A 25,000-nucleotide genomic window follows, 5' to 3' on the forward strand; every position below is an offset into this window, starting at 1 on the left:
TGTTTGTTTGTTTGTTTGTGTGCACACATGTATAATTGTGCCTTTATGTGTATGCACATGCACATTATGACTGTGTGTGTGTACATAAGTAACTGCATCTCTCTCTGTATATGAGTTGAGTGATTTCTTTGATAATATGTACATTATATATGTATATAATCCATATAAAAAAAATTTATGTGCATAATCCATATAAAAATGTACATTATAATTAACAAAATTTACTGAATGCTTTTCTTGTAACATACACACCTCCCCCCCCCAAAAAAAAAAAAAAAAAAAAAGAACACATGCATATGCAGCCACTCAACATAAGCCTACCATCAGAACACAATACCCCCTCCCCCATCACATACTTACATCCTCTATCCCTCCTCTGCTAAACATATTCTTTCATTACATATACCCCCCTTCAGCTCACACACTCACTTCCTGTCAGCAGCCGCATTTTAATAATAGTGTAAAATAGAGTTACTGTTGTGATGATTAAGAATATTTACACAGTTTGCTCCTATGTTGTTAAGAACTGTTTTTTTAAGATTACACCAATTAATTAAGAAGAGTTAATGTAATGTATTTTTCTAATGGATACTCTCTTACACTTTAGAGGGAATGTATTAATGCTAGTTGTAATTTCTATGACTTTCATAAACCAGCACCTTCATAATTATATTGAGCTTCATTGCATTCCTGTGTGTGCTATGTGATATATACATGTATTGATTGGTAACCTTTGTTGATTGAAGAAACCCTATTGGCAAATAGTTATGAAACTGAATCAATTTCAGGTCAGATGAATTGTCTGTAAAAATGCAAGCTGTTTATAACAGTTGCAAATGGTATAATGATATATATATACAAGACGTGAGAACAAGTTTCGTCTATTTAGAAGACGGTGTTCAAAGTTTTGACTCCATTTTGATTTTTACTAAAAGCATGTTAAAGTAAGGAATCAATCTCAGTGAAGCATTTGTTAAACATGTACTGTGGATGCAACCAAAAGACTCCAAAGTATATTCAGTACTTCAGAAATGTGTTCATTGTTAACTGGAGTGCAGCTAATGCAGAAAATGAGCCAGTTTTTTCATAAGTGGAGCAAGCTAGAAAATTATAAATAGAAAAGTCAACAATGGTGATATGTTGGAGGAATGGTTGAGAAAAAAGTGAAGCATGCATTTGAATGCATTTAGGAGATTTAGTACAAAAAATGTACCTTGTGTAATGTAGATTGGAATTAGCATTGTAAATATGATACAGCTCATCGTGATCCACCTTTGTCAAGTGTGTTCAGCTTTTGATGATTGTGAAAGTGGTTGTTGAAATGATTTTTCTTTTATTTTATGAGAGTATTTAACAAATTATTTTCCCCACAGTTAACCAGATGGTATTATTCACTGACCATTTGTATCTGCCATTCTTATCTTTGCAGTTTCTAGTTTGGCGCGATGCTATGAGGCTGCTCCCCCATGTGCTGGGTGGCTCTCTCACCCACTTCTTCTGTACCTGGAACTTGTCCTTGACTCAGTACTAAGTGTGCCACACCCAGACCAGAGCCACATGTGTGTGCTTAGGTGGATATCTGCCTGTGTGTCTGAATTTGAGTGTGCGGGTGCTTGTGGATGTGTTTCTGTTTTGTTTGTAGGTAAGACTAAGTGTAAATACATGAGTGATATTGTATCTCTTGTGGTTTCCTTGTTTGATAATTACATGCTAGTGCAGCATCATTTCTCGGAATGTATCTTTTTTTTATTTATTTATTTATTTTTTTTAGAGTATCATTGATAGCTTTTCACAACTTTGTGGCACATGGAGCAAAAATTCTGCTGTAAAGACATTTTGTGATAGCTTAATTATGGAGATTTTAAGGCTCCTTGAGAAGAAGAAAAAGGTGTGTGTGTGTGTGTGTGTGCGTGTGTTTGCATGTGTGTATATATGCTACTAGGATATTTGAAATTATATGAGTCACAGAGTAGGCTGTAAGAACTTGCCATAAAATAGTTTCCAGTTTGAATTTCAGTGTATTATTATTCATATGTATACCAGGATCCTTAGCAAAAGATTTTAAGGTCAAGATATTAGCAATGGCAAATTTTATTTTAGTTAATCATTACTTATAAACCTCAAGTAGAGGTTGATGGTATTCTTATTATTGTATTGTTAAAATTCAATACTCTTTTTGCTCATTTTACTTTAAAAAATATTGATATTATTCCTTAAAAAGAAAGTGTTATGTATTTTTTATATTTTGTTAAATAACATTTCACTCTATACAACTTTTTTCCTCTGAAACCTTCAAACCATCACTCAATGGACTGATATTAATGCTTATGTCATGAAGGTTTATATATATATATTGCTTTTTTTCTTCTTTTTTTTGAATTGTGGCAATGTGTGTAGATTTGAGAATAAATGTGCCATCCAAGGACTAAATGGTAGATAAAAATCTGTACAAAATAAATGAATATATGGCACTGAACATCCTGTTAGTATCATTTCATCATCATTGTCCATAGTTCATGAGGAACACTTCACCTTTTTATTGTACATTTCATGTTTAGGCAACACTTCTAGGCAACACTTATAAAGAGCTGATAAAAGGTCATTCATCTCATTTTTGGGGGATTAAAAGCTAGTAGTACTTTCTTGTGTTGAGACTCGTGTAATAGTTTTATTACCATTAATCTTTTAAAAATCAGATTACTTTTTTATGGTTATTGTTTATTATAATGATTATTATGAAGCAAGTTATTTTGCCATAGTTCTCCATATACTTCAAAATTCAATTTGTTCTTTATACAGTAAACATTTTAAGTCATTTTCATTTTATAGGGGTTTCATCTCTCATATTCCATTTCCAAGGTTTGAAAACATTGTAATTGTATAAATAAATGCCATATTTTGAAGAAAAGCAGTTTAATTAGCCATTTGTACTTTCAACATGTATTTATAATACATGCAGTTTTTGGAAATGAAAATAAAAAACACATAAAATTTCAATTTTTATTATAACATGGAATATTCACATTAGAATATATACAAAACTGTTATTTACACAAGTATCATGGCATTCTGTATCTTATTGCACACGTAAGGGACAGCATCCTCTCATTGGGGCAAGTTTGTTAAAAATGCTTTTTAGCTTCCAGATGATGGAAAGAGTATTTTTATTTAGATACAAAAAACACTTTGTCCCTTACACATACAGTTGTGACACAAACAGGTTTCCCATTGGACTAGGTTGTCAGCAGGATTTCTTTTTAATTGAATCCTCACTTACTGGATTTATCTTTTATATAACCAACTGAAACTGAAGGTACCTATAAATGTATGAATATAAGCATTTTTTTTTTCAGGAAAAATATAATTTTTTAAATACCAAGATACAGAGCAGTCAGAGTAATTTTTCATGAAATCTAATCTTATCCTTGCAAGTACTACATCCTTGAGATTAAAAGAAAGAAATCTGGCCCAATAAATTGTGATCATGCTAAAATGACACTGGCAAGGCACTGGTTTAGCCAGAAAATAGAACAAAGACTTTTACAAACGTAAAAGATCAATATTCATACATTTCGTTATCAGCACATACATTCTGCTAAAACAACCTAGTACCTTTGAGCAGGGTTCTCTGTCGAATACCAGACACGAGCCTATGAACAAAAAGAATTGCCAACTCATGAAACGCTTTCAATTTGGTTTCTCATATCTATCCTCCCCACCACAATCAAGCAACCGTCGCAACTCGCCAAATGCTAACCCAACATGAATGGGCCTGGACTTTGAATTCCATGCAAAGAAATAAATACTGATACCTAAAACAAACTTATATGTACACAATCACATTATCAGGGGAGCGCAACTATACTATTCCATCAAATACTTTCTTGTTCAACATCTGTACTCTATTCTCTACACATTTAGGACTAGCATTGGGAATGCAAATAAAAAAGTAAATCTAACAAGACAGTATTAAGGAGTGCACTTATGATAGAAATAACAAAAGATTATAAAATATGCTAATTTACACAGAAACGAATCCATCCCAACACTACTATTGCGTGATCCCCTGAAAAGATCAATGCCAACACTTCCTTTAATCAGTCAGAAGTCGTGAACAATACGGCCTGGACTGCCTGCCACAACTGTGTCATCTTGTACGCTGGAAACGGAAGATGTGGGGAAGATTTGACACATGGCGTTACCTATTAACAGCATTGCGAACGATCAGTAACTCTCAACTTGAAATTGCACAAAGACGGTGTCTTTATACACATGTAGCATTAATAGATTTACAGCGGCAGTTCGATAACTCACATTTTTCATTTTTCTAGAAAAATATGGCTTACTAAACCACGTACCCATGTTGATGTAACTGATCATATCGCCCGACAGATTTTTATGCAATATGCTTTGCACACACATTCATACTGTAGAATCATACACACCAATTAAGGAAAGGGCTTCATACCCTTTACCCTTCACTCTATACAGTAGACTCTGTTGTGGCAATGTTACTTTGCTGCTTTATACAGCTGGAGTATCTTTAGCTTGTATTCACAATGCAATACCAAGATGAAAATAAAGCAGAGTATAAATACCTCACATAAGTTGTAGAGCTATCATGATTATATTAAAATAATCTGTCACTTTTACATACAAATAAAAGCTAACTACCAATAAATTGCATTGCTTCAAGAAACTGCTAAAGTATAACACTGCTAAACAAGATTTGTGCTATGTTCACCAACTAGGTCTACCATATATCTGAAATAACTGCTGTTACGTAACCGTGAAAAAAGATACTTTAAAAGCAAATGCTAAGTTGAAACTACAGCATTAATTCTATAGTAGTGAAGATTTTAAAAGTCTGTTGTAATATCAAGGAAATTCCGCCACAAACCCTTTGGAATTCTTACAACACCATAAAGCTTGCTTCTGCATACCAATGATAGGCTAGTTTAATTGCAATTGCAGACAATTTCCTGAAAATATTACATAGTATACAGCAGTTTCTTTCATGTTTGAAGTATGTATTTATACACACACAGAAGACGACACTTACTCCCTATTGTTTAATATTGTACTTTACTTGCCACTGATAGAAAATATTTAAAAATTACATACATGAAAGAGGTAAAGATATTTTTTTGTCTTGCCATTGATCCAAATACAGGATAATGCTATAGGATCCCTAAAAGAATATCTTTCAAGAAGTATGCATCTTCAAGCCTGCAAATCTACAAAGCTATTCTTTACACCTTGTCTCTTGGGCCGCCCGGAGCATGCCTCGCAACACAGAGACCCCTTGATGATATGGAACACTCTTCACTAACGCTTATTTACTGAAGCCTACAAGCCTTGAAGATGCAAGTTATCACAGATTTTCAACCGTGCCCATGACTACGAACGAGCACACTCCGAGACGTTTTGTCCTGCTAGGTTGCTTAGCTGGAATCCATGAAAAATACCTAAAGCTTCATTTTCTTTCCTAAGACTAGGGAACAAGGGGCCTTGCTGCTCTGCCCGCTTTTCAGTTAGAATATGCACAAATATCCCTACCGGTCAGAAGATGTATGTTTGTTTTTATATGGAAAGCATTTTATAAAACGTTCTATTTGGACAAAATCTCAAAATATAAAGGACAGCCTTTCCATATCATAACAGAATAATTATACAGTATACGAACGTCCAAAAGGCATGGAAAGCACCACCACCATTGTCGTGTTTTGGATGCACCAAGCCACTTTACCCTCATGGTTTGTTTTATATATTATTGTTACATACAAACATATCTGTGAATACCTGTGATACCTTTAATTTTTTGTAGGTGTTATAAAACTACGAATTGCACTGCAAACTCTTCTGATTCCGCAAGTCAAGCAGACATGCTACATAAATGGCAGTTTGTTGCAAGATTCAGTTCCTCGTGGAAACAGGATCAACTCTGAGGCAAAATAAAAATAATTGATTGAATACTTGGAGCAATCTGATAGATCTCAAATGAGGGCATAATACATGTAATGCACGTCGAGGGCTTTGACGATAAGGATAATGATAAAAAAATAGAATTGAAAAGCCCACTGCTGTTTTCGCAGGCGGCCCCGTGGTTCACGTCGAGGCCGCCGAAGAGGTAAACGTTGCAGGTGCTCGACGCCCTACAGGCCGAACAGACTAGGCGCGTGGGTCGCCGCGGCGGAGCCCGCCTTCGGAGACTGAGAGCGGTGGCTCGGTGATTGCAAGAACATGGTGGGGACGGTGTGGTCGGTGGGGTCTCTGAGCGGGTGGTCGCGCGGGGGCCGGGTCAGCCACGGGTGCGACAGCACGTCCTGCACCACCAGGCGTCGGGCGGGGTCGCGCCGCAGCAGGGCCGTGATGAGGTGGCGCGCGCGGGAGCTGACCCACTCAGGCACCTTGAACTCGCCGCACCTGATCTTGGCGAACAGCGACGACGTGTCCGAGTCATGGAATGGATACCTGGGGAAAGAAAGGGCCGGCGTTAGACTTCGGAGTATCCCTTCGCTGACATTCTCGGCAGCATCACTTCATGATATCAACATTATGTTCCACACGCCCACTCGGGAGGATCCACAAGTATTTGCTACAACCCCCACCTACAAGCTACCCCTCCAACCCCTCCTAGCCCTGTCCTCCGGGAGTCCTCACCTGCCGACGAGCATGGTGTAGAGCATGACGCCGAGGCCCCACATGTCGGCGGCGCGGCCCGAATACGAGGACGACGTGAGGATCTCCGGCGCGACGTAGGCGGGGCAGCCGTGCTTGTCCTGCAGCCAGTCCTCGTCGCCCACCAGGACGCTGTCCTCTAGGCTCTCTAGACACACTTGCTGTCTGTCGGGGGAAGAAAAGCGTCGTTAGATTTCCATTAAAATAACAGGCAGAGATGGTGCTTCTTACCTCCTAAAAGAAAAATAAGTAACACTAATAACCTGGCACCGTTACTTCAACTCGACTGCTGAAAGTATATTGGAAAGTTGTCCTTCATGAATTTTTACCTTTCGATCTTTTTGAGGTAATCTCAACTTAATGTGCTATAAATTATCATAAAGTAGACCTTAAACTATCCTCTCTTAAATATCCTGGATAAAAAAGTAAAGCTAATGTAAAACTGCCTCAAAGCCCACAAAAAGTGACAGTGTTATCCCCTTAGCGGCCGCAAAAAAAGAACTCAACACAGAAAAAAATCACACAAAAAACTCGGCGTCAAGGCTGTGCTGAGAGCGGGCGGCCGAAGATTGCTCAGGCGCCTCGGCTCGCGGAACCCAACCTGTGACACCGCCGGGCACTTCTCGAGGGCAGACACACAGCCTCGGGACTTGAAGTTACTCCAAACGAATAAAAAAATATGTACAAACACACATGCATACAGATGACGCAAGCACGCGCGCACGCACACGCACGCACGCACGCACGCACACACACACACACACACACACACACACACACACACACACACACACACACACACACACACACACACACACACACACACACACACACACACACACACACACACACACACACACAATGTCATTGGGTTCATGTAATGAGAGAAAAAGTATTTTCTCTCTTGCGTCATGCCGTAATATTTGTAGGAGGGATAGCACTGTGTTGAATGCATTACAAATCCATTTAAAAGATGAAAGATACGGAAGGAGGGAGGAAATGGCTAACAAAGTCATAAAGAAAGTGGTAAAGCAAGAGAAATAAGGATAGAGAGAGAAAGAGAAGGCAAGATATTATAAAAAAGTGAATGAAAACAAAGAAATACTAAATCGAACGCAGAAAGGGAAATCACGAGAACAAAAGAACCACCGACACTAATAAATCGGCAAATGCCTCCGCCACCATAAGAAAAATAGACAAATAAACCAATAAAAAAAGACAAGACCCTCCTCGTAATCCGGCCCGACGCCTAGATCCGGCAGCGAGGGCGCATCTGAGGAGCCGCCCGACGCAGCCGCCGCCGCCTTTCCCTTTCACGTGTTACAATACAAGGGGGTTGCAAAGGCATTTCCTTTTATGAAACAAATCCCCCCTCGTGTTTGTCAACATCTCTGCCTTTACCCAACAACTTAATCACCAACGGGAGGGAGGGGCTAGGAGGGGGCAGAGAGGGAGGGAGGGAGGGATAAGGAGGGAGATAGATTAAAAGAAAAGAGAATAAAAAGAGAGAAAGAGCCAGAAAAAAGAGCGCGGGTACCCCCAACAATCGCCCAGCTCTCCTGTCCTAATCGAATCCACAACACCATCAACCATGCATGCACACACACGCCCCCTCCCCCTTCCTCCGCCGCGCGCTGGGCTGCAACATGCAACAGACTCCTCCTGCGCCGAAGCAACTCGAGGACTGTGATGCATTTCCTTCCAATTTCTCAAGCTTGTTGATCAACCCGAGAACAAAGACGAAAGGAGGTGCGGCGCCCGAGGTCCTGAGAGCTGCAGTAGTGTTGCGTATTTCTATTTATTCATTCTGATTCATTATTGTTATCGTTACTGTTATCATTATTGTTATTGCGATTATCATTCTCATCATCATAATTTTTATCCTCATTCTTGCTATTATCATTATTATCATCATAATTTTATCATCATTACTGCTATTATCATTATCATCTTTATCACTATCACTAATTCTAATCTTCTTTTTGTTATTATGATTAATAAAAGAATCACTTCATTTCACTTCATTTTCCTATTACAGGACTGATTACACAATCGCCCGAACATATCGACATCTACATCGGCCCCCCTCCCCCCCTCCCCCTCGCTTATAAAAGGGAACGACATTTTTACTCCCGAAAACTTTTCCTTTTCCCTCCTTCAGAATCCAAGTATTTCCTAGGGTGTGGGACGCCGTGAGTGCGTGCACGGGGAGGGAGGAACGCGCGAGTCCAAATAAGGCGGGGAAAAATAAGACGAAGAAATGAAGAAAGAGAAGAGAAGAAAATGAACAACATCCGAATCACGCAATACGTCAACATCCGCGTCGGGGGAGGGGGGGTAAGGGGAGGGGGCGGCAAGGTAGGAGGTAATGACGCGGGGGGAGGGGGAGGGGGCAGAGCTCCGTGTCGCAACGTGACGTCACCTTGGCAGGGTGGCCGTGACATCCATATACTGCGTAATGGCAACGGTTATGTGTTGCAAATTTTCCCACTGCTGCCCCCCCCCCCCCCCCCCCCCCCCGACGTCCGTCCGGGAGCCGCAGCCGATCCCCGCCGGCGATTTCTAGGTTACGGCGCGAGTTTCTGATCCGCGCAGCCCGGGGAGGCCTGGCGCGCCCGCGCACCGCAGCCGCGCAATGCGGCGGTATTTCCAGAGCTTCGTCATTACCTTCGTCGTTATTGCATTAATCGCCGTCGTCATTTTCATCGCTGGCATATCAATTATAAACTTAATCAAGATGGTCGCTTTCGTTATCGTATAAGGTTCGTTTGACTTCCCCCAAATCCCCTGAAATCAGCCGAAGCGCGAGGATGACATCCAATCGCCCAGAAGAGTGAGCTCCAAAGGCGGCGACTCGACGTCCGCCCGAGGACGGCCTCGCGGACTGGCGCGTGGAATCGCTAAGCAAATCACACGAGTGGCAGGCCGCGCGACCGACAGCCAGCTCGTGTCCCTAACCCATGACAAAATAACGCACCTCGTGACAAACCACAAGACACCGAGTCCCCCTCACCCGCACGCCCGACCTCCCCCGCCTCCCCTGCCCTCCCCTCCCTCTTCCCTGGACCCCCCCCCCCCCAGCGAGAGCCACGAGGTCTTACAAGGGAATCGCCGTCGTCGGCGGTGTCGCCCGCGAGCAGGCCAGCGAGACAGACACGCCCCTCGCAGAGCGACCTTACCGGCGTCACGCTGCCAACTCCCATGTATCTAAACTACGTCAGCCGCTGCAGAAGCTGTTCCAGACTGGCTGACTCTGCTGACAATGAGGGTGGGGAGGGGGAGGGGGAGAGAGGGGGGGAAGCGAAAGCGAGGGGGAGGGGAGAGAGAGAACGGTAGGGAGGGGGAATGGAAGAAAGGACGAAGGGGAGGGGAGGAGAGGAATGGAAGGCAAGAAGAGGGGGGAAAGGCAAGACGAAGAAAGGGCGGAGGCGGCGACAGGCACCTGCTTCCCCTGGTCTTCGCCGCCGAGTCTCCTTGTGAAATGGCTTCAGATCCCCTCGTGGCGGAGAGGAAGGTAATCTGATTTTTTTTAACCAGAGGGGCAATATATCTCTTGTAACTTGGGAGCGAGTAAGAGATAATAGAAAAGAGAGAAAAAATAACGAACAGAATAAAGGAGAAGAGAGGACAGAAGCAGAGGCGATGTGACAAGAGCAAAAAACAGCAAACGGCAAGAGGGAAGGAGCATAACGGCCGAAAGAGAAAAAAGGGGGAGGACAACACAAGAAAATGAAAAAGAAAAAAAAAGAAAAAGAAAAATTAAAAGAAACAACACACAAACACGTACGCACCAAATCTAACGACAATCTTTCTCCAGACCCCCCCCCACCCCACCCTTCCCACCCTCATAACGCCCCCCCCCCCGCCCTTCCCTTGGGGGCCACAACAGGTCACACAATATCAACGTTCCCCTGTACGCCTCTTTGCACCTGTAGGCCTCCATCCCTCCCTCCCTCCCCCCCTCTCCTCCCTTCGTCCTCATTTCTCCTCATGTCTTCGTCTTTTCTTCCTTCTTCCTCGTATCTTTCCCTTTCTCACTCCTTCCCTTTATCTTTTCCTCCTCCTCCTGCCACTATAATCTTTATCTTCCCTCCTCTCCTCTCTCCTCCTCTTACCTCCTCCCTTCCCTCCATTTTCCTCTCCCCTCCACCTCCTCCTCCTCCTCCCTCTTGGGCGCTCTCCCTGTGCGACCTACATAATGTCATTTAAAAAAGTCAAGACCATTACAAGTGTCCAACCTACATACATCCAGCAACGGCCATCATGGATACACGCAACCCCTGCTCTGGCGTTCATTTTCAGTCAAACTGGTTCAGTAACGAGTAATGGGCAGACTGATATCCTATTATTTAGTCTACCTACTCCCATTATCCATCTACCTATCTGCTTCCTCCATCTCCCCTTCCGTCTACTCCCTTTATCAATCAATCGATCTGTTTCGTCCATCTACCCTTCTGCTACCATTAACAATCCATCTCTTTGCTTCCTCCATCTACCCTTCCACCTACTCTCTACCTGTCCATCTATCTACCTGCCCGTTTATCAACCTTACACGCCAAGACCAACGAACCTGGCCACGCCAGCACGTCTATTTCAAACCAACGCACCGACTCACAAACACACGCACCGCGAGAGACAGACAGACCATCAAACACCCGAGCTCTCTTCCCTGCTTGCTCCCCGCGCACTTATCGCCTTCCTACTGCTTATCTTATCCCTGGGCCCCGTTCTAAGGAGGGGAGTGTGCGTCTCGATCAGCAAGGGCGAGGATTTCCGAGGTGTTACGACACAGCGGATGTATGTGTAAATAGTGTTAGGGGTGAGTGGCATCGCTCTGCGTAGTGTAAGGGGGTGTGAGCAACGCGTGTGTATGAAGTGTTAAGAGGGCTGTGAATGGCTCAGTTTAGGTGACGAAGCACCCACGTCAGTAAGATGAGTGTTTTGGTTTATTACGACTGGAATTTCTGCCATCGTCACTACTTTCGTGCTCTAATGATCCTAATTCGTCCTTTTAATCAGAGTTCAGTCGAGCATCTAGCGTCAGCTCGGCGTCAGCATGCCATTGAAAGGACACGTCCCACGGCGCAGCGAGCGAGCGGGTCTGGTGCACGCGTCCTTCCCCCAGACCTCCATGACAGTCATGCATGCTGGGAGGCGGCCATGTGGGGCTCCGAAGGCAACGGAGGCACTGACGAGTAAAGTAGGGGTTGGTGACAATACTCCTCCCTCCCCCTCTTTCCCTCCCCCCTCCCCTGCTCTCTCCTCTCTCTTCCCTGTGACGATATTCTCATTCGTCACTGCGAGCCCTCCCCCCTCGCTTCCCCCTTCCCCCGCCGCTGCCGTCCCCAATCCCCCTCCCCCCGCTCCCCCGTAACATCCAGGTTAAGGTTACCGATCGGGTGTGACGGCCACGGGACACCGGGAGCCGCGCCGAACAGTGTCGAGGTGAGGCGCGGCGGCGACAGCCAGCCAGGCATGCACGCTCGCGCGGCGCTCGCTCCTTCGCGCTCTCGCCCGCTTGCTTGTGACATTTCGCTCACAATAGAGTATTTACGTGCGCGTGTGATGTTGCGACACGCCCCGCGCGGGCTTGCTCCACGCCGCCGCACGGCCTCTAAATGTGTCATTATGTGCGGGTTGAGGTGGGCGGGAGTGCCACTCCCGATGTCGGGGGGTGGAGGAGGAGGAGCTGGCGGCAGGTGGCAGGCCGTTAAGCTTTTGCCACCGCGCCCTCCCTCGGTACAGACGCCACGGCAGGAGCAGCGGAACGGCCCGCGAGGAGGAATTCCGGCAGGCGCCACGCAGCGCGAGGCGGCGTGGCAGGGGAGCGGCGGCGGCGGCGGCAGCGGCGGCGGCGGCAGAGGAGCGGAGTGACTGAGAATCCTTAAGTAGGTGAAGGTTGGCGGCTGACACCGAGGCCGCGCGTCCGCTCCCACCATACCGCATCTATAACAAATTTACCGCCGGAGACAAGGTTAATGCTCACCGTTCACTCGGCCGTCACTGCTCGCGCTCGCCCGGGCGCAGCGCTGCATCTCGGGCCGATGTTGTTGCAGCTATTGCGTCGCTCGGGTGGCCGCCGAGAAAACATGTCGCGGAAATGGAAGCCATCGCCAGCAGACGCACGGACGCCAATACGACGCGGAAGGCGTTCGCACGGCCGTCAAACAAACAATCAGTCGCGCATACAAAGACGTCCTCCTGCACCTCCCAACTTCCTACCTCCTCCTCCTCCTCCTCCTGCACCCCTGGCCGCCGTGTCACCTTCCTCGGACGCCTCTTCGCAGCCTAACTTTCCCTCGCGCGGGGCGGTGCGCGCGGCTCTCGTGTCTCTGCCGCTCTTGGAGTTTGACGGAGAATGTCTAATTGCAGCGCGTGTGGGACGCGAGGCTCGGCGGCCTCGGGATTTCTCCATCTGATGGCGACGACGATGATGCGTGATGGAGGTACGTGATGAAGATGATGGCGACGGCGCCGATAACATAATCATGATAAAAGAAGCCTCGCTCGGATTCCTGGCGGGGAAACCTACACGCCTCCCTTGAACCAGCTGCCCCGGTCAGCAACGCCCTGGCTGTCACCCATCGCGCCCTCCCCGCCCCCCTCTCCACCCTTTTCCTTTTCCACGAGAGTGTCGCAAGCTTCCCTTTTTGCATCACTCTCAAACACACCCTGACTGACACGGCCGCACACACGTGTACACTCTCTCCAATTACATTTGCACACTTCGCCTAACTACGCTGATGAAATGCTTGCTCACCTGTATCTCCTATCCTATCCATCCTTCTAAGTCCTCTCTCTCTCCCCCTCTCTTCCCCTCTTTTTCATTCTCTCCTTCCCCCCCCCCCTCTCTTCCCAGTAAAGCCATATCGAGAGGCCATGACGTGATGTTGTTCATATTTGCAGGTTGAAGAGAGAAAAGAAGAAAAGAGTCGAGGCAATAAAAGTGAAGAATGCCCCCCCTCCCTTTGCGAAGATTCCGACTCCCTCCCCTTCGCCGCTCCTTGCGATCTTGGCCTTCTCCCCCTCTCTCTCGCTTCTCCCCTTCCCCTTTCGCACCCTCCCCCCCTCCTTCGAGGCGTTCCAGCGCTCCGTTTTCGCGCGTGGGCCTCCCCGTCGCCGCCCGAAACGGGTTTTCGCGATAGGATTCAATAAATTCAAGGGGAGGCCACGGCAGCCATAATTACAATTGCGACAACCGCGCCAAGTCTGCGTTTCATCACCGACCCCTGCCACCGTCACCAGCGCCGGCCGCCAGCGAGGCGAAATCGCCCTTACCGCCGCCTTGCACACGGGCCAGAGTCGCGTGCAACCGCCGGCACACGCATCCCGCCGCGCGCCGCCCGATTTCCGGCCTTGTGTACCCCGGCCATAAGGGCGCTGTTACCTGCCCGTTTCCTTCGTATTGCACCTCACATATGAAATCGTTTGAGAAATAGTATCGGCAGTGTAATATCAAGAAATAAAAGAGTCGACAACGAAAGTTTTGTAAAGCCAAGGGAGACGTGGAAACATACAAACACACCTGCTTCCTCCTCACTTTCTTTGGACTTTCTCTTATTTTCTCTCGGCTGCCGAGTCACCCGAGTGAAATTGGAAAAGAGGGTATAATAGAAGGGGTCTTGACGCGTCCACCTGCTGGGCGGTAGCAGAAGCAGGCGTGCATAGCAGAAGCTGCTGGGAAAACCACGGCTTACAAATACAAATACAACTACAAATACATATACAAACAAACACAACACACACACACACACACACACACACACACACACACACGGGGGGGGGGGGGGATTTCATCTCGCATAATAAAAAAGCAAAACCGTTATCGCACGAACCCAAGAACTGAGATAAACTGCAACTGGGGCGGGGGGGGGGGGGGGCAGAGTGCGAAAGCGAAGGCGTCGAAAGGAACAGGGTGCAGATGAGAATGGAGAGACAGGGGGAGGGGGGGTCAACGGGGGAGGGAGGGGGAGAATCAACAGGGAGGGAGGTCAGTGGGTACGCTCAAGAAAAAATGGGGGGGGTACGAGAGGGAGGGTGGGAAGGGGGGTAGGGGGCAGGGAAGAAAGGAGAGAGGGAGAGGGAGAGAATAAGAAAGAGAGAAAAATAAAGAAAAAAACAAAGAGAGAGAAAGATAGAGAAAAAGAGAAAGTGGGAAAGGGAAAACAGAGAGAGAGAGAGAGAGAGAAGAAAGAGAGAGAGTAAGAAAGAGAGAGAGTAAAGAAAGAGAGAGAGTAAGAAAGAAAGAAAGAGAGTAAGAAAGAAAGAGAGAGTGTAAGAAAGAGAGAGAGAAAAAGAGAGAGAGAGATGAGAAAAAATGCATAGAACTGGAACAAGAACAGTGAGGCAGTGAGTTGTCAACTCTTAAAATTACGGAAGAAAGCTATTGTGTGAATTGACAAACTGCACGATGGACAGACGCGGCGAATAATATAAAAGGGGGCAAGCACAAACAATAAAACACAAACAATAAAAAAAGAAAAAGGAAAAAAAAAATGCTTTTTATGTTTTATGTATAAGAATGTGTCGACGACGAAAGGAGGAGGAGGGGGACTGAGACGCGTAAAGAGAAAAGGTAGGAGTAAGAGAGAGAGAGAGAGAGAGAGAGAGAGAGAGAGAGAGAGAGAGAGAGAGAGAGAGAGAGAGGAGAGAGAGAGAGAGAGAGAGAGGTGGAGGGAAGAGAAGGGAGATGAGGGGGGAGGGAGGGAGAGAGAGAGAAAGAGAGACAGAGAAAGAACAACAGACCCGAGCGCCGCCCCGACAACGCAATCAGGAAGAGACGACACGGCGAGTAGCGGGACCGAAGGAGGACGAAGGAGATCGGGAAGGACTCTGGCGGCTCCGGGTGACTCACGCCGCTCCTTCGGCGCAGCAGGAAGACAGCAGAGAGGAAAGCGAGAGAGAGAGAGAGAGAGAGAGAGAGAGAGAGAGAGAGAGAGAGAGAGAGAGAGAGAGAGAGAGAGAGAGAGAGAGAGAGAGAGAGAGAGAGAGAGAGAGAGAGAGCGAGAGAGAGAGAGAGAGAAGGAAAGAGCGACAAAAAAACACACAAACAGCAACAAAAGAGTTCCCAACAGAGGGCCAAGCCAGTCCAAGGGAACAAGCCAGGCACGGGACAGCGCAGCATCCCTAAATGCTAATGAACTCTGCACACTAACGAGATTCCTTTCATTGCAACTTGAACCTTTGCACGCCAGACCACCGCAAAGAAATAAAAGCAATTCAATATGGCTTTTACCTGCGTGTGTCTGCCTGTCTGTCTGTCTTTCTCTCGCCCGCATGCGATCTTACCTGGAAAGAGAATAAGATCAAACGTTAATATGGATGCAGAGATAAGATTACGCAGATGAGAGATATAAATGAATACAGAGAGAGAGAGAGAGAGAGAGAGAGAGAGAAGAGAGAGAGAGAGAGAGAGAGAGAGAGAGAGAGAGAGAGAGAGAGAGAGAGAGAGAGAGAGAGAGAGAGAGAGAGAGAGAGAGAGAGAGAGAAAGAGAGAGAGAGAGAAAGTGAGGGAAAAGAAATAATGAAAGAAAGAGAACACAACCCAAAACAAGCAAACAAACAAACACTCAAAAAATAACTCCAAAGGTACATCATCAGCAAATTGAAGCACTAACAAGGGAGCGGATGTTGACTCCGTATTAGGCAATTAAACAGACCCTAATTACGGGCGAAGGTCGCCCGAACGCAGCGAGGCGGGCGGTTCGACGAAGGAAGGGAAGCGCGAGACGAGGAGAAACGGGGAGAGAGAGATAATGGGGGAAAAAAAGGGGGCAATGGTGGAAAGAGAGAAAAGAAGAGGAAATGAGAGAGGGCAGAACATAGAACAGAAAGAGAGAGAGAGAGAGAGAGAGAGAGAGAGAAGAGAGAGAGAGAGAGAGAGAGAGAGAGAGAGAGAGAGAGAAAGAAGAGAGAGAGAGAGAGAGAGAAAGAGAGAGAGGGAGAGAGAGAGAGAGAGAGAGAGAGAGAGAGAGAGAGAGAGAGAGAGAGAGAGAGAGAGAGAGAGAGAAGAGAAAAGGAGAAATAGAGCGAGGAAGGGAGAAAAAGAAGAGAAAGGAGATGAAACGAAAGACGGTGGAAAAAGAAACAGAAAAGAAAGAAGAGAAGAGAGAAGGAGGGAGAGGGAAAAGAGAAAAGAGAAAAGCCAGAAGGACTTAAAATAGCAACATCGTTTAAAAGGGCAAATGCAAGTTTCATTTCACGCACGGCAAAGCCACGCCGGGCAGCGAGGGTCGCGCGAAGAGAATGGGAAGGGGGCAAGGTGCGACGATAGAAGGAAAGGAGGAGGAGGAAGGGAGGAGGAGGAGAAAGAAGAGGAAGAAGAAATAGAGGAGAGAAGAGAAGAGAGAGGAGAGGAGGAGGGGGACAGAGGAAAATAGGGAGAAAGGATAAGGAAGAGATGAGAGAAGAGCGGGGGAGAAACGAGGAGAATAGAGAAAGAGAGACCGAGAAAGAGAGTAAGAAAGAGAGAGTAAGAAAGAGAGAGAGTAAGAAAGAAAGAAAGAGAGAGAGAGAGGGAAAGTGAGAGAAAGATCGAGATCGCGGGCCCGAGAGCGTCCGAGCGCTGCCTTCACAGCCTTTCCCGCACCTTTGACATTCTGGATCGCGACCTGCGCCGCCGCCATCAATGATGCAACGGCCTGTCGCTCGGACGCCATCGCCGCCGCCCCTTTTCATCTCCCTGGCTCTTCCTCCTCCTCCCCCTCCCTCCCTTCCTAATTCACTCTCCCTCCCTCCCGTCCTAATTCACTCTTTCATCCCTTCCCTCCTTGCTACCCAGCCTCTGTCCATCCCCCCTCCCCCCTCCATTCCCTCCCTCCCTTCACTCCTTACTCCCTGCAGCCCAGCCTCTGTCCCTCCCCCCCCTCCCTCCCTCCCTCCCTCCGCCGTTCCACTTCCAGTCCAGGCCGCGTCGTCTAGTTAGCTTCACGAAAATCGGTCATTTTTTTCTGAGCATAATTTTGATGGAAATCAAAATATTATAAAAAGTAAACATTCCAGGAATATGGAAGAATATGCGAACAAATATCGGAGATCTACAGAATAAAATAAATAACCAGAGACAGCCAAAGGGCTGGAGTAACGCACCGATAATAACAATAATTAAATAGTCATAATAACCGCAATAATAACACGCGAAAGCACTGAGGCCATACATAAGAAATGCCGTTTTCTTCTTGCCATTTAAACTCTCTAATAAACCGCAAATAAATCTCTGCAAAGTACTCTTCCTTCAGGCAACTTATTGCATGCAATAAATTTGTAAAAATCCCGAACGTTTAGTACATGACATTGTGACATGATAAAAGTTAAAAAATCGACAGGTATAATAACAGTAATCACAATGGCAACGATTATAATGATTCTGATGCCGATATTACTACTTATAAACACTAAAGTTAATAGGGACTTGCATTAAACGCTAAAATATTAACTGCAACAAATCTATGATATTTTCAAAGACAAGGGCACGAACACACACACACACACACACACACATAACACACACACACACACACACACACACACCACACACACACACACACACAGCCACAAAGATAGAAACACACACGCACACACATACGCACATTATCGTAATTTTCCATAATAGTTACACACACTACGGAAATATCGCAGCCACGGGAGGAAATACTTCTAAGGTTTATTTATGACTCGCGAAGGGGAAGGCGCGCCTAAATGTACACACACACACACATACATACATATACATACATACAAACGTGCATACATATGAAACACCCTCGCAGGAATACACACACATTCAATACACTAACGGAAATGCGCACACACTAATTTCACCCACAGAAATTGGGTGCACGTTCAATGCACAAAAACACACTCAAACAAATACATACACAGAGTGATACATACATACACATACACACACACGCACACACACGAAGACCAATCTCTACAACGAAGGTCCTCCAGACTACACTCTCCCTCTCCCTTCGCCCAGCTGTGGGAAATGCCTCTTGACACAGTGCCACAAGGGGGCCATTCCATCACCGCCCCGCCCCTCCGCGCCCCGCCCCGCCCTACACGTCCTTGTTGCATGTATAGTGCAGTGCCACGGCCCTGCGAGGCCCTTCCCTTTCTTGCTTCGCGTTGCAGAACAAAGTGGGATGCGCGGACTTTTCATTCTCTTTCTCTTTCCTCTTCTATGATCATATTTGTCCTTCCTGTCTCTTATTTCTCTCCCTCTCCCTCTTTCTCTTTTCTCTTCCTCTTATTTCTCTCCCTCTCCCTCTTCCTCCCTCTCGCTCAACCCCCACCTTCTCTCCTCTCCTTCTCTCTCTTTTTCTTTTCCTTCATTCACCCTCTTCATTTCTCTTTATATTCCTCTGTTTTCCTTGCCCCACCCTTTCATTTCTCCTCATTTCCCCTCTTTTCTACTCCCTCTCCCTCTCCTTCTACTTCTCCCTTTCTTTCTCTCTCTTCTCCCTCTCTAACCTTCTCCATTCTCCTTATTTTCCTCCTCCTCCCGCTCCCGCTCCCTCTCTCATCCTCTCGCCTTCCCTTCATTTCTTTCCCTCTCCTTCCCCCTAGTCCTGGCCCCCCCACGCGGCGCGGCGGGCGTGAGAGCCAGAGGGAAATCGCGGCGGAGAGGCGGGAAAGCTAGGGCAGCGGGGGTAGCGGGGTGGGGTGAGGGAGGGGTGGGGGCGGATTTCACGAGAGGTTAGCATGTGGAGCGATCGAAGGGAGGTGGTGTGCGGGCAGGGTGTGGGTAGGGGGTGTGGGGGGAATAAGATGGGGTGGAAAGGGGATGAGCGTGGGATGGGTTGGGGTGGGGAAAAGGCATGAGCGTTGGGACTGGTTGGGCGTTGGGAAAAGGGGCATGAGCGTTGGGGAACTTGGGTGTGGGCGTTGGGGAAAAGGGGCATGGACACGGGGCGCAGGGATGAACAAGGGAGGAGGTATGATATAGGTATAGGCTAGATACTGTCCCCGAGATATACATTTTTTCCCTTCTCTGCTTTTTATAAAACGAATTACATATTAGTGTTACTGAATTCCTGTTCTCGCTCATCTTCATCATTGCAGAAATTGACAAATCTATGCTTAAGACTCTCCCCCTCAAAGTACAAACGAAAAAGAATAAGATATTAAATACAAAGATAGAAAGATAAACAACAAAACAAAAATAAATAAATAAAAGCGCACAGACCTCCTTCCCCCGAATCGAGAGCGACGGAAATGGAAACCGTGTGATTTAATAAGCGATTCAAAAGAGGACAACCACACCGGCGGGCCCTGGGAGCCTAAGGCCGTAAGTCCTGCAGGAGGATTAAATAAAATTCCCCCCCGCCCCCGCCCCCTCCCCTAGGGGCCGACCCCCGTCACATTCCCCACCGCACCCGGCAACATGGCTCGATCCTGCCAGTGACTCAGGAACAGGTCCCCCTCGGCCTCCATCTCCCCCTCCTGGTCCCCACCTCCCTCAGGAGGTTCCAGGGGGTGACAGCAAGTGGAGTGAGGGATAGGGGAGGGGGCTGTCCAGGGTCACCCGAGCTCATATGTCGGTGTCGTCACCCAGGCGACGTCCCCCGCCTCTCCCCTCCCCCCTCCTCCCCCCTTCCCTTCCGCTGACTAGGACCATCACATTCATATCTGATACTCGTGTGTCTTGCATGTGGTTAACACACTATCCGCGCTCCCTTCCTTCCCTTCCATCCCTCCCTCCTTCCCACCTACATTCTCTTCCCTCCCTCCTTTCCTTCCTCCCACCGCCTCTTCCACCCTATCTTCCCCCCCTCCCCCACCCCATCTTCCCTCCTTAGCTTTGGGTATCCCTTCACCCTCCTCTCCCTTCTTCCTCCCTCCTCCCTCTTCTCTCTCCTCTCCCTCTTCTTCCTCCCCGCCAATGCACAGATCGCGACGGACGCTCCAACAACTTTCCGCGTCCCGATCAAAGGCGGCCGCAGCGGGTCCGTCTCGTCCGGGGCCGCGTCGCCCAGCGGCGCAGCGGGTCACGGCAGACGTGTGCGCAAGAGGACTGCGGGAAGGGAGACGAGGGGAGCGGGCGGGGAGAAGTAGAGGGGAGAAGTAGAGAGGGGAGGGAATGGGAGCGGGAGTGGAGAAGAGCGGGAGAGGAAGAGAAGGGAGAGTGGAGGGGAGGAAAGAGGATGGGAAGGGAAGAGAGGAAAGAGGATGGGAAGGGAAGAGAGGAAAGAGGATGGGAGGAGAGGGGAAGGGAAGGTGGTGGAGTAGGACTATGTCTCTGACCGAGAAGAGAGAGGGGGGGGGCACTTGCAAAGACTGCAGCGCCAGTGAGAGCTTGTTGTGTTGCAGGCGGAACTAGGACAATGGTGGTGGTTTGCAGATGCCATTATGATAATCCGACCTGCGAAGGCGAGGGGTCCCTTCCCCCGCCAGGACAGGTCAGGGGGAGGGTGAGAGAGAAGGGGAGAGGGACAAGGGGAGAGAAAGGGGGGAAGGGGAGAGGGGGGGCAAAGTGCATTCCGGGGGGGGCGGGGGGGGGTGGCAAGTGCATTCCCAGGCGTACCAAGGGAATGCACTTAGGAGTCCTTTAGGAGACTCGACATCCCGGCGCAGAAGGTGAGGGAAGGAGGGAGGGAAGGCGGAAGGAGGGAAGGCGGAAGGGAGGAGGAGAGAGAGGGAGGGAAGGGAAAAGGGAAAGGGAGAGAAAAAGAGAGAGGGTGGGAAGGATGGACGAACTGATGGAGAGAATCATGAATGACTGAATGAATGAAAGGATGGCGGGGGAAGGGAGAGGGAGAGAGAGGGAGGGAGGGAGGGAGGGAGGGAGGGAGGGAGGGAGAGTGGGAGATAGAGATAGAGAGAGAGAGAGAGAGAGAGACGACGACAGAACTAGGAAAAGAAAAAAGAAAGAGAGAAATGACCGACAAAGAATAAGACAGAAGGAAAAAAGCAAACAAAAACAAAGCGAAGGGCCATTAATAATAATACTAAGAGCAGCAGGTTCAGCCAGCACCGACGCCGCCCATCGGAGGCCCGAGTGCGAAGCGACGGACGACTCGAAGGAAAGGAAAAAGGAGACGACCAGAACGACACTCGAAACGACTCGCACGACTGGCATGAGGAAACACCTGTCGTCCCCCCCTCCCCCCTCCCTTAACGTCGTAGCTTGGAGCTGCTTCTTACCAGGCCCTGAATGGAGGAGGAAAGGAAAGAACGAGGTGAGAGAAAGGGGAGGAGAAGAAGAAGAAGAAGAAGAGAAAGAGTGAAAGAATAGGAAAGAAACGGCGAGAATGAGAGAGAGAGAGAGAGAGAGAGAGAGAGAGAGAGAGAGAGAGAGAGAGAGAGAGAGAGAGAGAGAGAGAGAGAGAGAGAGAGAGAGAGAGAGAGAGGGAATAAAACCGAGAGGCGACGACGGCGCCCACGTCTGAGCCCGACGTTACACAACGGTAAATAACCTGTAGATTCATTGCGGTTCAGATATCAACCCGCTAGAGACAAACCTGTTCCCGAGTACGCTTACGTCATCGCAGTGTTCGCTTACTCCCGCAAAAAAGGGGAGGAGAGAAAGATAATAAAAGGGGGAAGAGGAAGATATGAGGATTGTGTGACACGACGAATGCCTTCTAAAGCCCGAACGCTGGAAATGCGAACACTGACAACAGCTTGCAGTGAGTGACCAATGATGTGATCGCCTGGACACTCTTCTATTTTTCTTTTTGCTCTCTCTCTCTCTCTCTCTCTCTCTCTCTCTCTCTCTCTCTCTCTCTCTCTCTCTCTCTCTCTCTCTCTCTCTCTCTCTACCTATCCATTCATCTCCCTCTCCTTCTCTCTCTCTCTCACTCCCTCCCCCCTCTCTCTCTACCTATTTCTCCATCTCCCTCCTTCTCTCTTTCTCTCTCTCTCTCTCTTTCCCTCTGATCTCCTCCCTCCCCCCTCCCCCCCTCATATCGCCATCCGAGGTCACCAAAGGCTTCCAGTCGAGCCAGAAATAACGCACAAGCTGCAGAGAAAAGGTCGACGGAGGTCAGCGGTGGCGATCAGGGCCGAGCATTCAAACAGATGGTGGAAGGGTCGCCGCCGCCGCCTTGACACGGCCGCCGCGCTGACAACACCTCGCGCTGTCACGAGAGTGGGAAGAGGGGGCGGGGGAGGGGAAGGGGGAAGGAATGGGGGTTGAGGGGAAGGCGGGTGAGGAGAGGGGAGAGGAAGAGGCATGGGGGAGAAGAGAAGAGGAGAGGAGAGGAGAAGAGGCGAAAGGGGAGGAATGGGGAAAGGAAGGGATGGGGAGGAGAGGAGAGTGGGATAGAGGGAGGAAGGAGGAGAGAGGAGAGAGGAGAGAGGAGAGAGGAGAGAGGAGGAAGAGGAGGAGAGGAACGCGTGTTCACTCGATTCCTCTCCGCTCAACGCCAGTGCGAGTGAAGGGGGTGACTCGCGATGGGGAAGGGAAGGGGAGGAGGAGGAAGGAAGGGTGGGGAAACGGGGAGGAGGAAGAGCAACACTTTCGTGTTGACAGAAAGGAAAGCAGAGAGGAGAGGAGGAAAAAAATGACGACAAGAAAGTAGGGCGAGGAGAAAACGGGAAAAGAAACACAGAGAAGAGAGAGAGAGAGAGAGAGAGAGAGAGAGAGAGAGAGAGAGAGAGAGAGAGAGAGAGAGAGAGAGAGAGAGAGAGAGAGAGAGAGAGAGAGAGAGAGAGAGAGAGAATGAAAACACAGTGGTTAAGAGAAGGCGAAACAGAAGAAAGGGAATAAGAAGACGAGGAGGAAGGCGATCCCGGAGGCGAGGTCGGGCAGCGGCAGGGCGGCCGGGAGGCTCACGTGCCCAACTCACGGGACACCTGCCCCCGCCCCCCCGCCCCCCGCCCCTGGCATCGCTGATAGCCAAAGAGCACCATCGGCCCATGGACGAGCATTTACGCAAACTTCTCTCTCTTTCTGACAGCGAGGATCTGTTCTAAAGCCTACCGTGCATTGCTATCCTTTTGTTCTTTCCGCCCCTGTTCGTGTCATGCTGAACGAAGGCTGAATTCTATAGGTCTGTAGGGGCGCTAGGGGAGGGTGCGAGGGGGAGGGCGAGAGGCGTGCGGGCGGCGGGCGGGCACCATCTGCCCCACGAGACAAGTCACACGACGACAGGGCATTCGGAGACAACCAGAGGGCACTTCGCTATTGTTTTTGCGGTCACATTGGCGCACGAGCAGAGTAGCCAGGCCTTGTGCGGCCGCGTCCCCTCCGCCACCGCGCGCGCCGTCTAAAGTCGCCTTTCTCTTTCTCTCTCCTCTCTCCCTTTCTCTCCCTCGTTTCCTTGTTTTTTCTCCCTCTTCCCATCTCCACCTCTCAGTTGTCTAGCTATCTGTTTCTCCTCACTTTCTCAATTCCTACATTTCTCACATCCCCTCCTTATCTCCTACACTCTCTCTCCCCCTCACTGCCCCCCCTTTCCCATCGCTTCTCCTCATTTTAATCATTAACGCCCCCCCCCCCCCGACAGGCTGCAAAAGTGCCGCCGTGTTGACAATCCTCAGCGATGTATCACTCGAGTCTCACGTGGCCCCCGCCGCCGCCGCCGCCGGGAGGGAGGTTGCACAAGACGCCCTGGGGTCATACGTGACATTATCCTCGGGTTTCCAATAACAGGTGACACTTACCGAGTCTCTCTCTCTCTCTCTCTCTTTCTCTCTCTCTCTCTCTCTCTCCGGTTCTTAGTCATTCACTCGCTGTTTCTGTGTTTGTGTCTTTCTCTATCTGTTTGTCTTTTTGAATATCTCTTTCTGTCCTCCTTTTCTTCCCCCCCTCTTTCTTGTATCTCTCTCTGCTGCTCTTATTCTCCTCTCTTTTCCCCCTTCCTCTCCTCTCTCTCAACTACTCTCTTAATCCCTTCCTATCTTCCCCCCCCCCCTCCCTCTCTCTCTCTCTCTCTCTCTCTCTCTCTCTCTCTCTCTCTCTCTCTTTCTCTCTCTCTCTCTCTCTCTCCCCCTCCCTCCCTTTCCCCCTGGCTTCCCTCCCTCCCTTACGCTTCCCTCATCCTCTGAACAGCACCACGGAACTGCGGGATCGGATCGCGGGTCACCTGACATGGGCTGCGTCCCGCCTGCTATTGTCTGAAGGCCCCGGTGTTGCAATCGCTGCCACTGTGCGCTGGGAGGGACAGCGGGGAGGGAGGGAGGGAGGCAGGGAGGGAGGGAACGGAGGGAACGGAGGGATCAAAGAGAGGAAGCAGGAGGAAAAGGAGCGATAGCGGGAAGGGAGGAATGGAGGGAGGGAGGAGGGGTGGGAACGCGGGGAGAGGGAGATCAAGGCGGAGAGGAGGAGGAAAGGGAGGGTCAAGGGGAAGGAGGAGAGGGGGAGGAAAGGGGA

General features: G+C 48.6%; 1 protein-coding gene across 1 annotated transcript in view; it reads right to left on the reverse strand.

The window, feature by feature from the left end:
• Nucleotides 1-2,986: 2,986 nt before the first annotated feature.
• Nucleotides 2,987-25,000, reverse strand: part of LOC119568168 (tribbles homolog 2-like) — an 83,132-nt gene continuing 61,118 nt past the window's right edge. The window contains exons 4-5 of the mRNA XM_037916586.1: nucleotides 6,664-6,846; nucleotides 2,987-6,474 (exon numbers count right to left, since the gene is read on the reverse strand). Of these exons, the coding sequence (XP_037772514.1) occupies nucleotides 6,156-6,474; nucleotides 6,664-6,846 (502 nt within the window). The 3' untranslated portion in view covers nucleotides 2,987-6,155. The remainder of the gene's footprint in view (nucleotides 6,475-6,663; nucleotides 6,847-25,000) is intronic.

The sequence above is a fragment of the Penaeus monodon genome, chromosome 43 (assembly GCF_015228065.2).
Source record: "Penaeus monodon isolate SGIC_2016 chromosome 43, NSTDA_Pmon_1, whole genome shotgun sequence".
In the NCBI taxonomy this organism is placed as follows: domain Eukaryota; kingdom Metazoa; phylum Arthropoda; class Malacostraca; order Decapoda; family Penaeidae; genus Penaeus; species Penaeus monodon.